The sequence below is a fragment of the Enhydra lutris genome, unplaced genomic scaffold (assembly GCF_002288905.1).
Source record: "Enhydra lutris kenyoni isolate GAN:26980312 unplaced genomic scaffold, ASM228890v2 scaffoldscaffold31, whole genome shotgun sequence".
In the NCBI taxonomy this organism is placed as follows: Eukaryota; Metazoa; Chordata; class Mammalia; order Carnivora; family Mustelidae; genus Enhydra; species Enhydra lutris.
The window spans coordinates 5,897,367-5,911,305 of NW_019154115.1; the positions used below are offsets into that span (position 1 = coordinate 5,897,367).

Genomic DNA, 13,939 nt, shown 5'->3' on the forward strand with positions numbered 1-13,939 from the left:
GCAGGGGTTCCCGTTCTCCCCCCAATACAAACTGAAGTTCACAGAGCTCCCACGGTCAGCCCCAGGTCACACGGCCAGGGGGTCTTGATGGGGGACTCAAACCCAAGGCTGTCTGACTCGTAGGCCTGTTGCTTTGCCACCAGGACTGACCACCTCCTGGCAGCTGGTGATCAGCACAGGACTGCCAGGACACCCCTCTGAAAACCAGTGGCTTCTGACGGAGAAACTCGGAATCTAGAACCGGCACAAAGATGTCAGGAGAAAGTCTTAACAGGGATAGGCCCCAGTCCCCACTGGGGAGCCTGGACAGGGGGAAAGTGAGGGAAGGTCACGTAGAGGAGGTCCCTGCGGAAATGTGGTCTGACACAGGTGAGAGAACAGAGAAACTCAAACAGTGTGAGAGAGAATGGTGTCTAGAAAGCACTGTACCCACTCCCTTTAAGTAGTCCCTACAGGCTGTGTACTGCACACAAGAGGCTGGCATCAAGCCAAGAGTGAGAGGACTCCAGCAGGGGCAGACCTGCTCTCCGAGGGCCTCAGGGTTGAGGAGGGTGGGACACAGGGTACCGGGCAACACCAACCGCTCCGTTAGGACTTCTGCCCTGAGGCAAAGCCAGGTAAGTACTGGACTGCTGCTCTCTCCAAGAGTGAGGGGGCTCAGAGGAAGGCACTGCTTCCAGGAAAAGCAACGGGGAAGGGTTTAAGGAGAAGCTAAAGCTCCTTTGGGCCCATCAGCCCACTCACGGCCTCCACCTGCTGGGTCTCGTGCTCTCACTCTGTTCCCATTGGCCACCAAGCCCCTTGCTCCAGACCTCTTGGGACCACCTGTGCTCTTGGGCTCGCCAAGTCTGCCCTACCTCTTCCTGCACAGGAAGTTGGAGACTTCCTGCCCCCCACCCTAGACCAAGGACTCCCATCCTTCACCCACTGGTCTCCCCGACTGCCCGGCTCTTCCCAGCAGAAATCGCCACAGGTTCACCAAGCATGCCCTTGACCCGACAATCAGTTTGACACTCAGGGTCCGGAGGGACCTGTTGAGGGCTCTCCTTAGGCAAGTATTTGGGTACTGGGTAGAAGGCCTCCTCCCTCCTCCTCCAACCTTCCGGTCGGAGACTGGCTGGGTGGTGTAGGAGTCCAGAACCAAAGCCTTCACAACCAACCAGGAGGAGACCCCTTCCCCACCCCTCCCCTATCCCCAAGGCGCTCCTGGCACCCCCAGTGCTGCAGGACTGTGGGAAGGACTCTTGCTCGTTTGAGTCTCCTTGCGAGGGAAGATGTCACTTTTGGGAGCAAACAAAAAAGGAACTTCTGCCACTGGGCTAGACTAGATGTCGTTCCGTTTTTTAAAAGAATGACAACAACAACAACAAACAGTTGAAGAGTGTGAACAGTGCTCAGCAAGGATTTAAAGGGCAGTAGGATAAGGCCGTGGCACGTGGAACTCCCTGGCCAAAGAGATGTCCAAGGCATGCCAGGCACGGTTTACCCATTTACCTCCAAGCCACTGACTCTCGCCTTCCTGCCACTCGGTTCTTTCTCGGAATCCCAATTCAGCATGTTTTCTCTTCCTCATTCCTTCCTCCCCCATCTCTGCTTTATCATCTTCTTCCCCACTATCTCTTTCCTCACCACCTCCTATCTTCCCTTTGTACAACTGAACTGCCCACAGACCAAGACAAAACACAGAAACAAGACAAAACCCTTAAACTGTATTAAAGATGCATTAACACAAAAGCTCAACAGGACACTTTCATGCTTCTTTTCTCCAATGACAACTTTGCGGCCAACAGATCTCTCTTAGAAGCCGGAGAAAACCTATATCCTTCCCAGAATGCTCTACAGAGTCAGGGGAGAACCCCTAACTAGAACGTTGCCCTCCACTGAGTCCCCCACAAAACCTACGTTGCGCACCCAGTATGGGCCCAGAATCACGCAGGGCTCAGGAGCCCCAGTGAATACAAAATGGTCCTACCCCTCAGGGAACTCACAAAGACGGCATTCCGCACACCCCCCCCCCCCCCCCCCCAGCCCCTGCTGCCCCAACCAGTTTAAGAACACAGCCCTCTAGTGCCCCGGATATACCCAGGTCATCCTCACACCCCACACTCTGATGCTCTCCTCCCAGCGTGTGTTTGTCCTGCTCCCGAATGCCTCTTATTCGGGGGCTCTAAGATGAAAAGGTCTACTCTGCTTTGCAAATGACCAAGTGCAACAGAAATACCAAGAGTCGATAGTATTACAGTATTTGGAAGATCACAACTTTCAAACTCTCTGTCCTCCACAAAGGCCCTCGGCTGGAATTACCTGGTGGTGGTGGTGGCAAGCTGCCGCGGGACCCCAGGCCCCTGGTGGTGTCACTCACATGGTGGGTGGAAGGAGGACGCCCCTTTGGACATACAAGGCAAGCCCATCCACACACAGTCCTGGCCTTTGCCACAGCCAGACTCTAGGCCCCACCCCTGGGAACCTGGCTCTTTCTTCACCCGTCAAGGATGCCACTGGTGAAGGGGAGCTTTGGGGTGAGGGGGATTTCTGCCCAAAGGGCTGAGTGGCATCTTCACAGTTATGAAGTCGGCTGGAGTGGAGGGGAGGGAGGTTTTGTTTTCAGGCAAAATCCCCAGGGCTGAGAAGATGGGACCCCTGGTTAAGCCCCCAAGCCCTGCATGAACTTCCACTTAAGAGTCCCTGCCCTGCGGACCTTCGAGCTTTCTAGAGGGGCCTCTGCACAATGAACAGCCTCCCTGAATCTGATTTGAAAGGGGCCAAGGCCTCCACGGTCCCTGATGTGCTTCTCCAATGAGTGGAGCCTGCCCCCACAGGGGTCCCCCCCCATCCTGGGGACACAAAGGGCCCCCTGGAAGCCTACCCCCACTTCCTCAGGCTGTGACATCCTTAGCCAACAAAAGAACTCCATATCCATAAATAGGGGAGAACAGCCCTTCCGGAAAAAAAACCCCTTCCCCAAGTTTCTCCTCAACCCCCAACCTGAGGGGGAACATGTCGTGAGAGAGAGGAAAGAAAAAGCCAGGGGACAGGAGGCGCGCGAAGAGGAGCCAGCATCTTGGCCGGGAGTCTGCGAGAGCATTTGTTGAAAACAAGATATTGTCCCTTTAAGCATATAAAAACAAGGCCCTCGAGCACGCAGTTCTCACTCTGGTACACAATTATGGGTGCTTTCAGCTGTCTAGCACTACTTCAAGTGCTCTCTTAAACCAGACTGTCAATGGCATGTTGAAAGCTATTTCGCTGGCTGCTATCATTAATAGCAAAGTGGAGAGAGCTGGCTGATGAGAATTAAATATGGGGGAGGGGCGGGTCAGAACCAGTCATTACAGAATTACCCACACGGGGGAAGGAGGCAATGCCACTTTGGGGAAGAAAGGTCAAAGCGGCACACAGGGGTGGAGAAGCAGGGCCCAGAGGCCTCCGCCAGCCCTAGGCGTCTGCCCCCCACCGCCTCCCCGCCTCCCTGAGTGGGCCCCAGGCAGATGGACGTGGGCCAGCCCTGCAGAGCCATATGGGGACAGAGGGAGCCGCTGAGGCGGGAGTGTGAGAGCAGAGAGGCCTGGGAGATCACTTTGCTGCAAAATGTCACCACCTCGCCTCACTCCCCAAGTGGAGCCCCACGCCCACCCACCCCCCCCACCGCCATTCCAACTTGTGGACTGTGCTTCCGCTGGCCTTTCCAAGAGCGGCTGTCACCGAGAGAGACAGAGAGAGAGAGAAGCCGAGAAGCCTCCTCCTAACCCCTGCCCCCCCTTTAAGGCTCAGGTAACAGCCCTTCGGTGTAGTCTTCCCGGACCCGACTTGACTCCCCTTTCCGGGAATGAATAAGCCATTCTGTCCTGGGGTGCTCCGTTCGGTTCTGGATGCTCCTGTCCTGGGTGCTCCTCGGGGACACTAGGCCATATTAGTAGCACTTCCCTCACTGCGCTCCATGACTTCCTGAGATGCCAACTCCCCAAGCGAGGGGATGGTGTCTTATTCGGCTGTGTAACAGGCCCCAGCTCAAACCCAGCACATCCCAGCCCCTAATAACCGCTCTGGCAGGCATCCAACCCCCTCATTTTCCTGATGAAGAAACTGGATGCTGAGCTATAGGAGGAAGCCTGCAGAGCTGGGGGGCCAACCCACAATTAAAACCCTCACTTCCTCCCGCCGGGGCTCAGGGAATCTGGAATCCCACCCTCTGACAAGCCGAAGAATTCGGAGTAAAGGAAAACCAACGTGTTTCCTGAGCACCGATTTCGTGCTAAGTGCGCGTTAACAGACCCCAGCCCAGGGGCTTCCTCCATGGCTACAGAAACAAGATGATGAAGTGTGAGAAAGGACAGCCCGAGTGTGCCACAGCAGAGGGGGAAACCCCACTGAGATTTGGCCTTGACTACCTTTTCGCCCCACGTGTCCCAGTATATTGTACAAACAGATTAGGATTAAAAACACTTTCCCGTGCAGGAGGGAAAAGGGAATTCATTCCTTGACCGGCACACTCCTAGGATAAAATGGCAATGAAGAGCCTTCCACACAGATCAGACCCTTCCTATACTAAGTGGAGGAGGAAGAATCCAAAGAGAGAAAGAAGAGCTCTGTGCCCTCCGGGGGCCACTGGCTCACTGAAGGAGTCTTATTAAGAAGCCAGGTTTCTAACCCAGGCTCAGTGTCCTTGAGTAAGAGGGGGAGCCATCCATGTGCCCATCTCCTGGGTCATCCCAGTGATCAAAAGAATGAGAAGGGAAAGAGCCAGAGAACCACACCAACCCTGCTCAGACAGCTCATTCGGCAGTGAAGACCAGGAGTCCAGAGAAGACTGGAGTAGAAGGCATTCTGGGGCTGGAGCTCAGCAGACCCCAAAGCCGACCAAGGCAGGCCCCCGGGGCAGTGAGAGGACCTGTGGGACTCGAGAAGACTGTCCTAGGTGACAGTGACCAGCCGGGAAAGGTTAGGTGGAAACCAGGGCCTAGGAGGGGTGCCTGGATGCCAAAAGAAAACACTAGTCCAGATCTCTTCTTAGCTCAATCCTGATGCCACAGAGACTGGCACTCCTGGGCAAGGACTCTGTAACCTCGCCACGTGCTGGTTCCCTCTGGCCACCCGCACCTGCTAAAGTGAGGGTCACAGAACTTCAACTTGTACCTGGAGACCTTCCAGCCAAGGCCCTAATTACTGGGGGGATGGAGAGGGGAGGGGACGGAGATTTGCCATCTCCTTCTTCAGCCCGGTGTTCATGGTTTTCTGTATCCTCCAGTAAAAAGTTCACAGGTTGTACCACTTTACCTTGCCAGCGAACCTTCCCTCTGGGGCTGCTAGTTATGCGCTGGGTTTATTATTACGCACATCAAGTCATTGGTTGTGCAAACAGTGGGCAATTCGGAAGAGGACTGTGGGAAAAAGTGTTCAGCTGATAAGGTTATACAACCCAAAATGGGGTACTTTGTACTTTCGTACACCCAGCTTTGAGCCTTAGCCTCTTGAGATTATAAGGCAGAGAAAAGCAGAAATACTCAGCCACAGAGGGCAATGGCTTAGTAAACAAATATGCTTCACTTCTCGAGTCCTGCTAAACAGAGACCCGGGGAACGGGACAGAAGGCTGCAGAAGCAGCCCCAGCACTAACTCGGGACTAGGTGACTGGGTCAAGCTCAGCTCCCCTCCCGTGCCTCAGTTTCCTCATCTATAACATGGAAGGTTCGGATGAGAAGCCAAAGGGCTCTCCCAGTTCTGGGATGCCAAAAGAAACTCGGAGGAAGGGTTCCTCCTCTGGGCTTACAGAAAAAAGGAGACTGTTAAGTGTCGGCATGGAGCTGCCCCAGAGTTCCAAATGCCTCAAGTCCTCTTTTAAAACCTCAGTGCTGAGTGGGGAAGTTAAAGACAGCCTGACCCAGCTTCTCCGGTCTCAAACCCAGCGCCCAACAGGTGCTCTGGGGTGCTGCTTTCTAAGCTGGCTTTGGGAATGGTGGCCGGCACTGAGAGCCTCAGCAGGAACAGGATGGGAGCCGATGAGCTCGACAGCCACCATCGCCTCCCTGGCCTCGCTCTATCACCCTTGACATTCTGCCTGGAAGCAGGATCTTGGAGGAGGTGGGTGACCCCCTCAAAGCCTGAGGCCTGGCCCGTGGTTCTGTAATCTTTGCTCTGCCATACTCAGGGAGGTAGGCAGAGGAGTAGGCGGAAAACCCATTTATTACTTCTCTGGGATCTGACAGCTTGGAGAAACAGCGAGAAGGAGACAGAGAAACAGCCAGGAAAAGGAGCCAGCCCCAGTGAGTTTTACCTCTCAGTAAAATAAAAATGGGCTGGACACACCTTGTTAGCTGCCCTCCGTCAATAACTGCGGCCCAGCTGGCGGAACCTGAGTTCCCAACTAATAGGCATTTCTTTTTTTTTTTTTTAAGATTTTTATCTATTTATTTGAGAGGGGAGAAGGTCAGAGGGAGAAGCAGACTCCCCGTGGAGCTAGGAGCCCGATGCAGGACTCAATCCCGGGACTCCGGCATCATGACCTGAGCCAAAGGCAGTCGCTTAACCAACTGAGCCACCCAGGCGCCCCAATAGGCATTTCCCATAGAGACAGCAAAGGAGAGCTTTAAAAAAAATAAAGCGTGTGGGGGGGGGTGGCGGTTGGTGGAAAGAGGGGGTGTGGCGCTGCGAGCGAGCAGGCTGAGGACCCCCCCCACTTCCCAAGATGCTGGCTCTAGACCTCACCTATTACGTAAAGGTACACCCAGTCCCCGCCCCCACTGCTGAGCTTGAAGATGAAGAATCCGGTGTGTTTGTTCCAGGCAGATGTAATCACACGAACAGTCAAGTCTAGAGGGCAGGACACTGCATGAATAATTCAAGCACCCCAGTCACTCGATTGTGTGTGCAGATAAAACACCAGTCAACCGCTGAACAGGTCAGCTGATAAACTTGTTTGCTCAGGCCTAACCACCATCCACCAAATGCACCCAAGACCCACACTACAATTAGTGGCTGGGCTTTCTTCTGCAGAACCTTCACAAGCCTAGGGAGTGGCCGGCCTCATTAGGTCAGGGCTGCCTTCCTCAGCCCCAGTTTCTTCACCTCCTTGCCTCTTTGCTCCTCCACAGCCACAGGGCGATTACACCCACCACGAGACTGTGCCCTAAACCCTGCAAAGGCCCCGGCGCTCAGAGTACACTCGTCCATGCTCGGAAGCCAAGGGGAACGGGCTGGAAGGCAAAGGGGAGCGGGGAGTGCGGTCAAAGTGCTCAGTGGGGCAATCCAGAGGTGTGGCCTGGAGTCCCAGCTCTGCCCCACTGACCTCCCTGAAGCCTCAGTTTCCTGGCCTCTACAAAGGGCGCAAGGAATCCCATCTGTCTGCCTCAAGCAGCTGGGAGGACTGTGAGACTATGTTGCCAAACCCCAGGCATTCTCTCCCTAAGAGCCCAGTCTGGGGAATGTCCAGAGGTCCCAGACGCACACAGCTGCTCTTGGGGCAAACCCCACCACCGAAGGCGATCTGACAGTTAACTCTTCCGGAGTTCAGAGTCTCCCCAGGACTCCGGGAACACCTTTGCTCCACCGGCCAAGGTGGATTCTTTGTGCCAAAGAACCATCCACTCACAGACTTGGGGAACACCACCCATGCAGACCTCGACATGCAACAACGCATTACATCTTAATTACGAAGCTCTTAGAATAACTGCTGCTATAAATTTTAAACCTGGGTGCAATTACCCTCTTTAAACACACCCAAGATACTAAGCACTGAGGGGGAAAAAAGAAGGGGGGTGGAGTAAAGGAAGGAGGTGGCACCTTGCCTGAAACCCCAAGATCCTTGAACTCCTGAGAACCCAGGGCTGCTGCAAGCATTCGGACTGGACGAGTCAGATCCCGTTGGTCCCACCTAAAATTTGGATAGAACCTGTCTCCAGCTCATTCTTCTGAAGAGAAATATCCTTACGTACCAAGCCGTGTCTGCTTATCATTTCCGTGGCTCAAGAAGTAAGACCCTGGTAGCCTTCCTGCGCCTTCCTAAGGAGCTCATAATCCCTCAGGAAGCCACAGAGTGGCTTCCCACCTTGCTCCAGAAACTCGAGCCCCTTTCTGGCTGCCCTCTACCCAACACTGGGGCTCCTCCAGTACCGAAAGGAAACCACAGATTCAAAAAGCTCTACAGGAAGCCGCTAGAGCAGGTGGCAATTTACAAGCGTTCCTGGGTCACCTGCCCTTCTCACCTGCCTGGGTCCCTGTGCGCCCCTCCCCAGAAAGAACAAAATTTAGACCTTGTAAATGACTGTTCATTTGAAGCAGAAAATCCATTCAAGTCACGGTCACCAAAGGCTAGAATGAGTCAACAGCCTTCTGAGATTTCAAGAACACCAATTGTTAAAAAGAACAACCAGCCTGGGCCATTTATTTGTGCCAAGTCACTTCTTATCTCTGGCCAAGCCAAATTACAGGCAGCCTCTCCTTGGAACACAAATACACAAACAGGCCTCTCCCACAGCCCAGCCTAGCGCCGGGGACTAGTTACTGATATGCACGGAGATAAAGGCTGTTTGTATTTGCTAGGTTTGAGGTATACTGTTATTAGAAGAGTGACAATTCGAGGTAGTTTACATATCCATCAAACAGCAGCACACTAGCAAAACTGGTTTGACTTTAGGATTTCAAAGCTGAGCTCAAGGACCAGCCATCTCAACAGCCCCAGCAAGGGTGCCCCAGGGCAAGTTACTTCACCTCTCTGCTTCAGCTTCCTTCTCTGTAAAATGGGAACCCAGCCGCCTTCCAATGAAGATGGAGAGGAGAAAGCGGCCTTGGAACTGCAAGGCATTTTAGCTGTAGTTCATCCTGGATTCCTATTTCTCAGCAGTTAGTGGCTTGTGCCCACAAATTCTGACAGCTCAGCCTGGCTTTTGAGACTCTTGAAGTTTAATCTTATCAAGGTAGAACATCAAATTTTCGCACACAAACACACACAGACATACCCCTCCTGCGTTTCCCCTCCAGAATTTTACATTAAAACATTTCAAAGCAGCCGGCCATCCCCACTCTGGGTTTCAGGAGTTTGTAAAGCAGATCCTGAAGGTACAACTTTCCCTTTGCTCCTTTATCGTCCACCAAGATCCAAGACTGGGACTAATTTCACAAACTTGATTGCTAAAAACCTCAGCATGTCCAAGAAATCAGCGACGCCTGGATCCGCTCACTCTTCAAGGGGAAGTAGGAGGAACACAAAGACTAGACTCATTTTCAAACAGGAGGGGCTATCAGAAACCCATGGATTATATGTTTTTAACCATCATCAGATTTTTTAGAAAGAAAAGCACTTACCTGCTTGTGCATTTCAATGTTCAGGCCGTAGGACATCTCGTAGTACTAAAAGTGAAAAGAATCGCCGTTAACAGGCAACACATTGATCTGCTCACTTTCCAAACTCAGCTTTTGGGGCAGATTTCTGGCCAAGTCATACTTTTATGATATGTCAGCTAAAGGGGTTCAGTCCAAATCCGAAGCCAGCTACAGAGAGGGGTTTAAGAGCTGACAGTGGGCGAGTGCTGTTCTCTCCTCTACAGGACATTATATATGCAGTAGTGCGAAGAGCAGAGCCCAACCCCTCCCACAAGCATCCCATGTGCCATATATCCTGTTTATACAAGGTTCGGGTTCAACAGGGAATCGTGTGTACACTGGGACCCTCTTGTCCTCTGAGAGTTATTTAGCAATGTGTCGAAGGCCTCTTATGTGGAAAGCAGTGCAGGGAGGCCACTTAAGTGCCTTCCATGTCCTCTCACAAACGGAAGATTGAAACTCACTGAAACAGACACTGGGAAACGGGTGAGAAAACGGGTGAGAATCAATCTCCTGCCCCAAGGCTGACCAGATTCTCCAGTTGGGGTATCCCTGAGGAGGGAGGGGAATGGAGGCAAAGGGCTCTTTCAAAGTCTCCTCCAGGCTCACAAAACCCAGGGGGAGGCAAGGGGGAGGTGGAGAGGGCTTCTGTCCCACTCTGGCCAGATCCCAGGGCTGCAAAGCAGCAAAGTTTCCAAACACTCCCAGGAGGTCTCTAAGAGAGATTCCTCCAATCCCGACGTGGGCTGATCCAATGCTATCTCACTAGCCAAGACAGGGCAAGCAGCCCTCTGGGAAACCTTGAAAACACAAATGAAAGGGGCATAGAGGTAGTGTCCAAGCGCCCCGCGTGGAGTGGGGTTTCTCTTTCTGCCCCTCCTCTCACCCACCCTCCTGCAAGTGGCCCGGGCTAAGGGCGGGGGGGGGGGGGGTGGGAGGGGGCGGCAGGAGTGGAGGGTCGAGGTACACTGCGGCTGACCCCGGCTCCCAGAGCTACCCTGCGGCTGGCTGGCCACCGCGTGCTGGGGACCCCGCTGCAGGGTCCCCGGACCCCCGCCCCCAGCCCGCCCCGGTCCTGGCCCAGGCCCGCGGCCGCCTCTCACCATCACGTAATGGCGCTGCATCTCCGTCTTCTCGTTCGCCAGCTTGTCGTACTCCACTTTGAGGCTGCGAGGGCAGGAGGAGCCGGCTCAGGCCTGGAGCCCGCGCAGCCTCCTCCGAGGCTCCAGCGCCAGGGCCTCCGCGAGCCACTTTCCTACTTCCTGACGCCCCCGGGGGTACCCCGATCATCCCGCAGCCTCTGGGCGGAGGGGGCTCTGCTCCCCGCCGCCGGGAGGGGAGTGAACAACTTGAAACTTCCCGCGGCCGAGCGCGTGGACTTCTTCAGGCCGCGGGGGACGGGGGCGGGGGGACCGGCTCGCGACCCCTGGAGCCCGGAATGAGCCCCCCGCGACACAGATCCTCACCTCGCGCGGGCCCCGCGGGCGGCCGGGAAAGCCGGGAGGCTGCGGGCAGCAAAGGGTTAAGGCGCCGCGCTCTCGGAAAGGGGAAACAAAAGGCGGAGGCCCGGGCTGCCCCGCCGCCCCGGGTCGGGAGCCCCCACCGTCCCCGCGGGGGGTGGCAGGAGCCGTGGCGGGGACGACCCTCCCCGCCGGCCCCGGGGAGGCCCCCACCCGCCTTACCTGTGATATTGAGCTTGCAGGAACTGGAATTCGTCTTTGATCCTGTCACAAGACTCAGCCACCGTGAATTTAAATCCCGGCTGCCCGGGTTGATGGGGAGCCTGGAGCCCGCGAGGACAAGACAGGGGAGGGGGCGGGGGAGTCAGACGGGGTTCCGGGCTGCCCCTGCCCCTTGGCGGCTTCTGCCGGTTCCCCCCGCCCAACCCGGGAGGCCACCCTCACAGCCAGAACGTTCCTAGCAAGTTTCTCAGCTGCCCGTCGAGGCGGGGGGGTGGGGGGCGGCGGTGGACGCCCCAAATCCCTCCCCATTGGCGGCCGGGGCTCGCATCCCCTGCACGAACGGGCTCCCATTGCCAAGTAAGACAGGGACTGGGAGACAGCTGGGTGAGTTGGGAGAGGGGGCGGGGGGCAGCGTGAAAACAAACAGTGCCGCTAGAACACGGGCAGCCCCCCACGCCACTCGGGCGGAATTAACCTCCTCTCTCAACGGCGCCCCCCCATCCCTATCCCCTTTGTGTGAGCGCGCGCGCGCGCGCGCGCACGCACACACACACACACACACACACACACACCCCATAAAGGTAGCAACAAGCAAAATGGAGGTGCCAGATAAACTGCCTCGTTTACCCTGCCATGATAGATGCTTAAATAAACCGAGTTGCAATTACTCACCGGATGTCTGCCTTGCGGATACATGGCAGGGAGGGGTCGTGATTCCGAGAGCGTGGAAGCGCCGAGAGCTCGGGCCGGGGAGGTGCGGGGGAGGGGGGAGCCAAGCCCCAGCGGGGGGCGGCCGAGAAACCGAGAGCTCGCCCCCGGCCCCCCCAGCCCGCTCTCGCAGCGAAATCCCAGAGTCGGGCGCTCGCCCCAAGTGGAGACAAAGAGCTGCGGAGCAGGCGGCAAAGTCGTCTGCGGGCGCCGAGGCCGGGCGGCGGGCGCGGGCTTTGTGCGCCTAGGGCTCGGCGGGCTGCGGCCGGCCGCCTTCCCCCAGCTGCGTGGAGCGCTTCAGAGCCGAGTGCCGTGCGGACATCGTCGTCTCCCCGGTGGCTCCGGCGCGGGGTCCCGAGGCCGGGGTCCCCTCCTGGGGCGACTGCGGGCCCCCTCTGGATCACTCAGCGCCTCGCACCGCGAGGGGGGCGCGCCGAGGCTGCCCCAGCATCCGGGGCGCGCGGGTCCGATCCCAGAGGCGGCGCTCGGGGAGAAGAGGAAGGAGGCAAGCACCGATGTGGTGGCTGGGGGCCGCAGGAGCGCCGGAGGGTGAGGGCGGGAGCCCGGCGCGGGCGCTTCGACGCCCCCCCTCGGAGAGGAGAGCCTGCTGTTCCGTCTGCTACTGCCGCCGCCGCCGCCGCCGCTGCAAGCCCTTCCCAGGGCCGAGGAAGAAACTCCAGGCTCAGTAGGTGCAAATCAGCCGCCCTGGCATCCTAACTCCAGCGGGCACAGGAAGCCTCCGCAAAGGGGTCCTCGCTGTTCCCAGCTCCAGCGCCGCGTCCTCGGCGAGGAGCGCTCGGCGCCGCCACCGCGGCCGCCTCCGAGCGCACAGGCAGGAGAGCGCAGCCGGAGACCCGGGAGCTCTGCGGCTTCCTTCCTTCCCCTCGGCCCGGCTCTCCTCTCCGCGCCCCGACAAACCCCCCAAACACACACTCCCAAACACACACACACACACACCCAAAAAAGTGCCCCGGACCTGCGGATACCACACACAGACAGGCTAGGGGGACGAGCACGAGGTCTGAACTGCCGCGAGAGCAGTTCCAAATAGGGACTGAAAAGTAACAAAATAATGTGGCAGCTTCGCCCGGCGCTGGCCAATGGGAGTGCGGGGTCCCCACGTGGGGCTACCGGACTCGGCCTGCGACTGGGCGCCGCCGGGCGCGACGTCACAATGCCCTCTTGTGTCTAAAACTATGCATGAAAAGTAGCAATCAGGCCCTACCCGCTGGTGACTTTCGCATGGGAGTGAAAAACAGCGCTCCTCAGATCAGGAATTAACCGAAAGACATATAATAAATAGATATATATTATAGTCCCGGGCTGCTAGACTCTCCCCCTCCCCCGGCTTCTCTTTCCTCCCCTCCCCCCACGATCTACTAGCAAATAATTATTTGGCGGGAGGGGGAAAGAAAGGAAACAGAGGAATAACAACAAAAGAAAAAAAGACAAGCTGTACGGTCCTCAAAACCTGTGGCTGGTAGTAATGTATCAGTTTATTCTGCAGTGGCGGCGAACGATTCCTCCCTCGAATCTCATTAGGTCTGCAAAGCAGCCCAATTAGATACTATAAAACAAACAGAATCACTTTGTCACTTTAATGTTTTCACTTCGCAAGATTTAAGACTGATAAAATGGTGGGTCCCAAAGTTGCCTCCCACCTTAAAAAATTTGCTGGGAACTGAGGGTGCCCCTTTCTTTACCCCTTCTCCTGCCCACCCCCTCCCGCCCCCCCACGGGCCCCCAGCTTTTCTTCTTTGTTCATTCCTCCTTCTTTTCGGAAAGCCAAATAAACGGCGTCTTTGATGTGCTGCGGGCTGCCTGCGAGAAGTCCGAGGAACTCATGCTCGGCGGGCAGCGCCGATGGAAGGGCCGGCTGCCGGCGGACAACCCGCCCAATAGCGCTTTCCCCACTCGGGGCTCCTTCTCGCGGCTCCTCACCGCGCACCCGGGCCCGGGGAGCGGCGGAGGCGATGGGGAGGCGGCCCTGCCCTGCACGGGCCCGGGAGCTCCCCGTTCCCACCCGCTTTAGCCGGCCTGCTCGCGGCAGTGTCACCGCGTCGGCGGAAGCCTCTGGAGGGGCGCGCGTGCCGGCCCGTGGGTGTCTCGGCCGCCAGCCTCGACGCCCCGGGAGGAGCAGACGTTCTCCCGCCCCCGTGAGCCCCTCTCGCACCCCCATCGCCGCGCCCCCGGGACTCCCCGCGGGGTCGCACAGGCCACTCAGACTGCGGGCA

The 13,939-nt window shown here is 56.8% G+C and overlaps 1 protein-coding gene across 12 annotated transcripts in view; it reads right to left on the minus strand.

The window, feature by feature from the left end:
• Window positions 1–12,649, minus strand: part of LOC111153164 (transducin like enhancer of split 3) — a 45,948-nt gene extending 33,299 nt beyond the window's left edge. For all 12 annotated transcript variants that reach the window (XM_022511989.1, XM_022511987.1, XM_022511988.1 and 9 more), the window contains exons 1-4: window positions 11,670–12,649; window positions 10,998–11,098; window positions 10,419–10,482; window positions 9,298–9,342 (exon numbers count right to left, since the gene is read on the minus strand). In XM_022511989.1, the coding sequence (XP_022367697.1) occupies window positions 9,298–9,342; window positions 10,419–10,482; window positions 10,998–11,098; window positions 11,670–11,693 (234 nt within the window). In that variant the 5' untranslated portion in view covers window positions 11,694–12,649. The remainder of the gene's footprint in view (window positions 1–9,297; window positions 9,343–10,418; window positions 10,483–10,997; window positions 11,099–11,669) is intronic.
• Window positions 12,650–13,939: the final 1,290 nt, after the last annotated feature.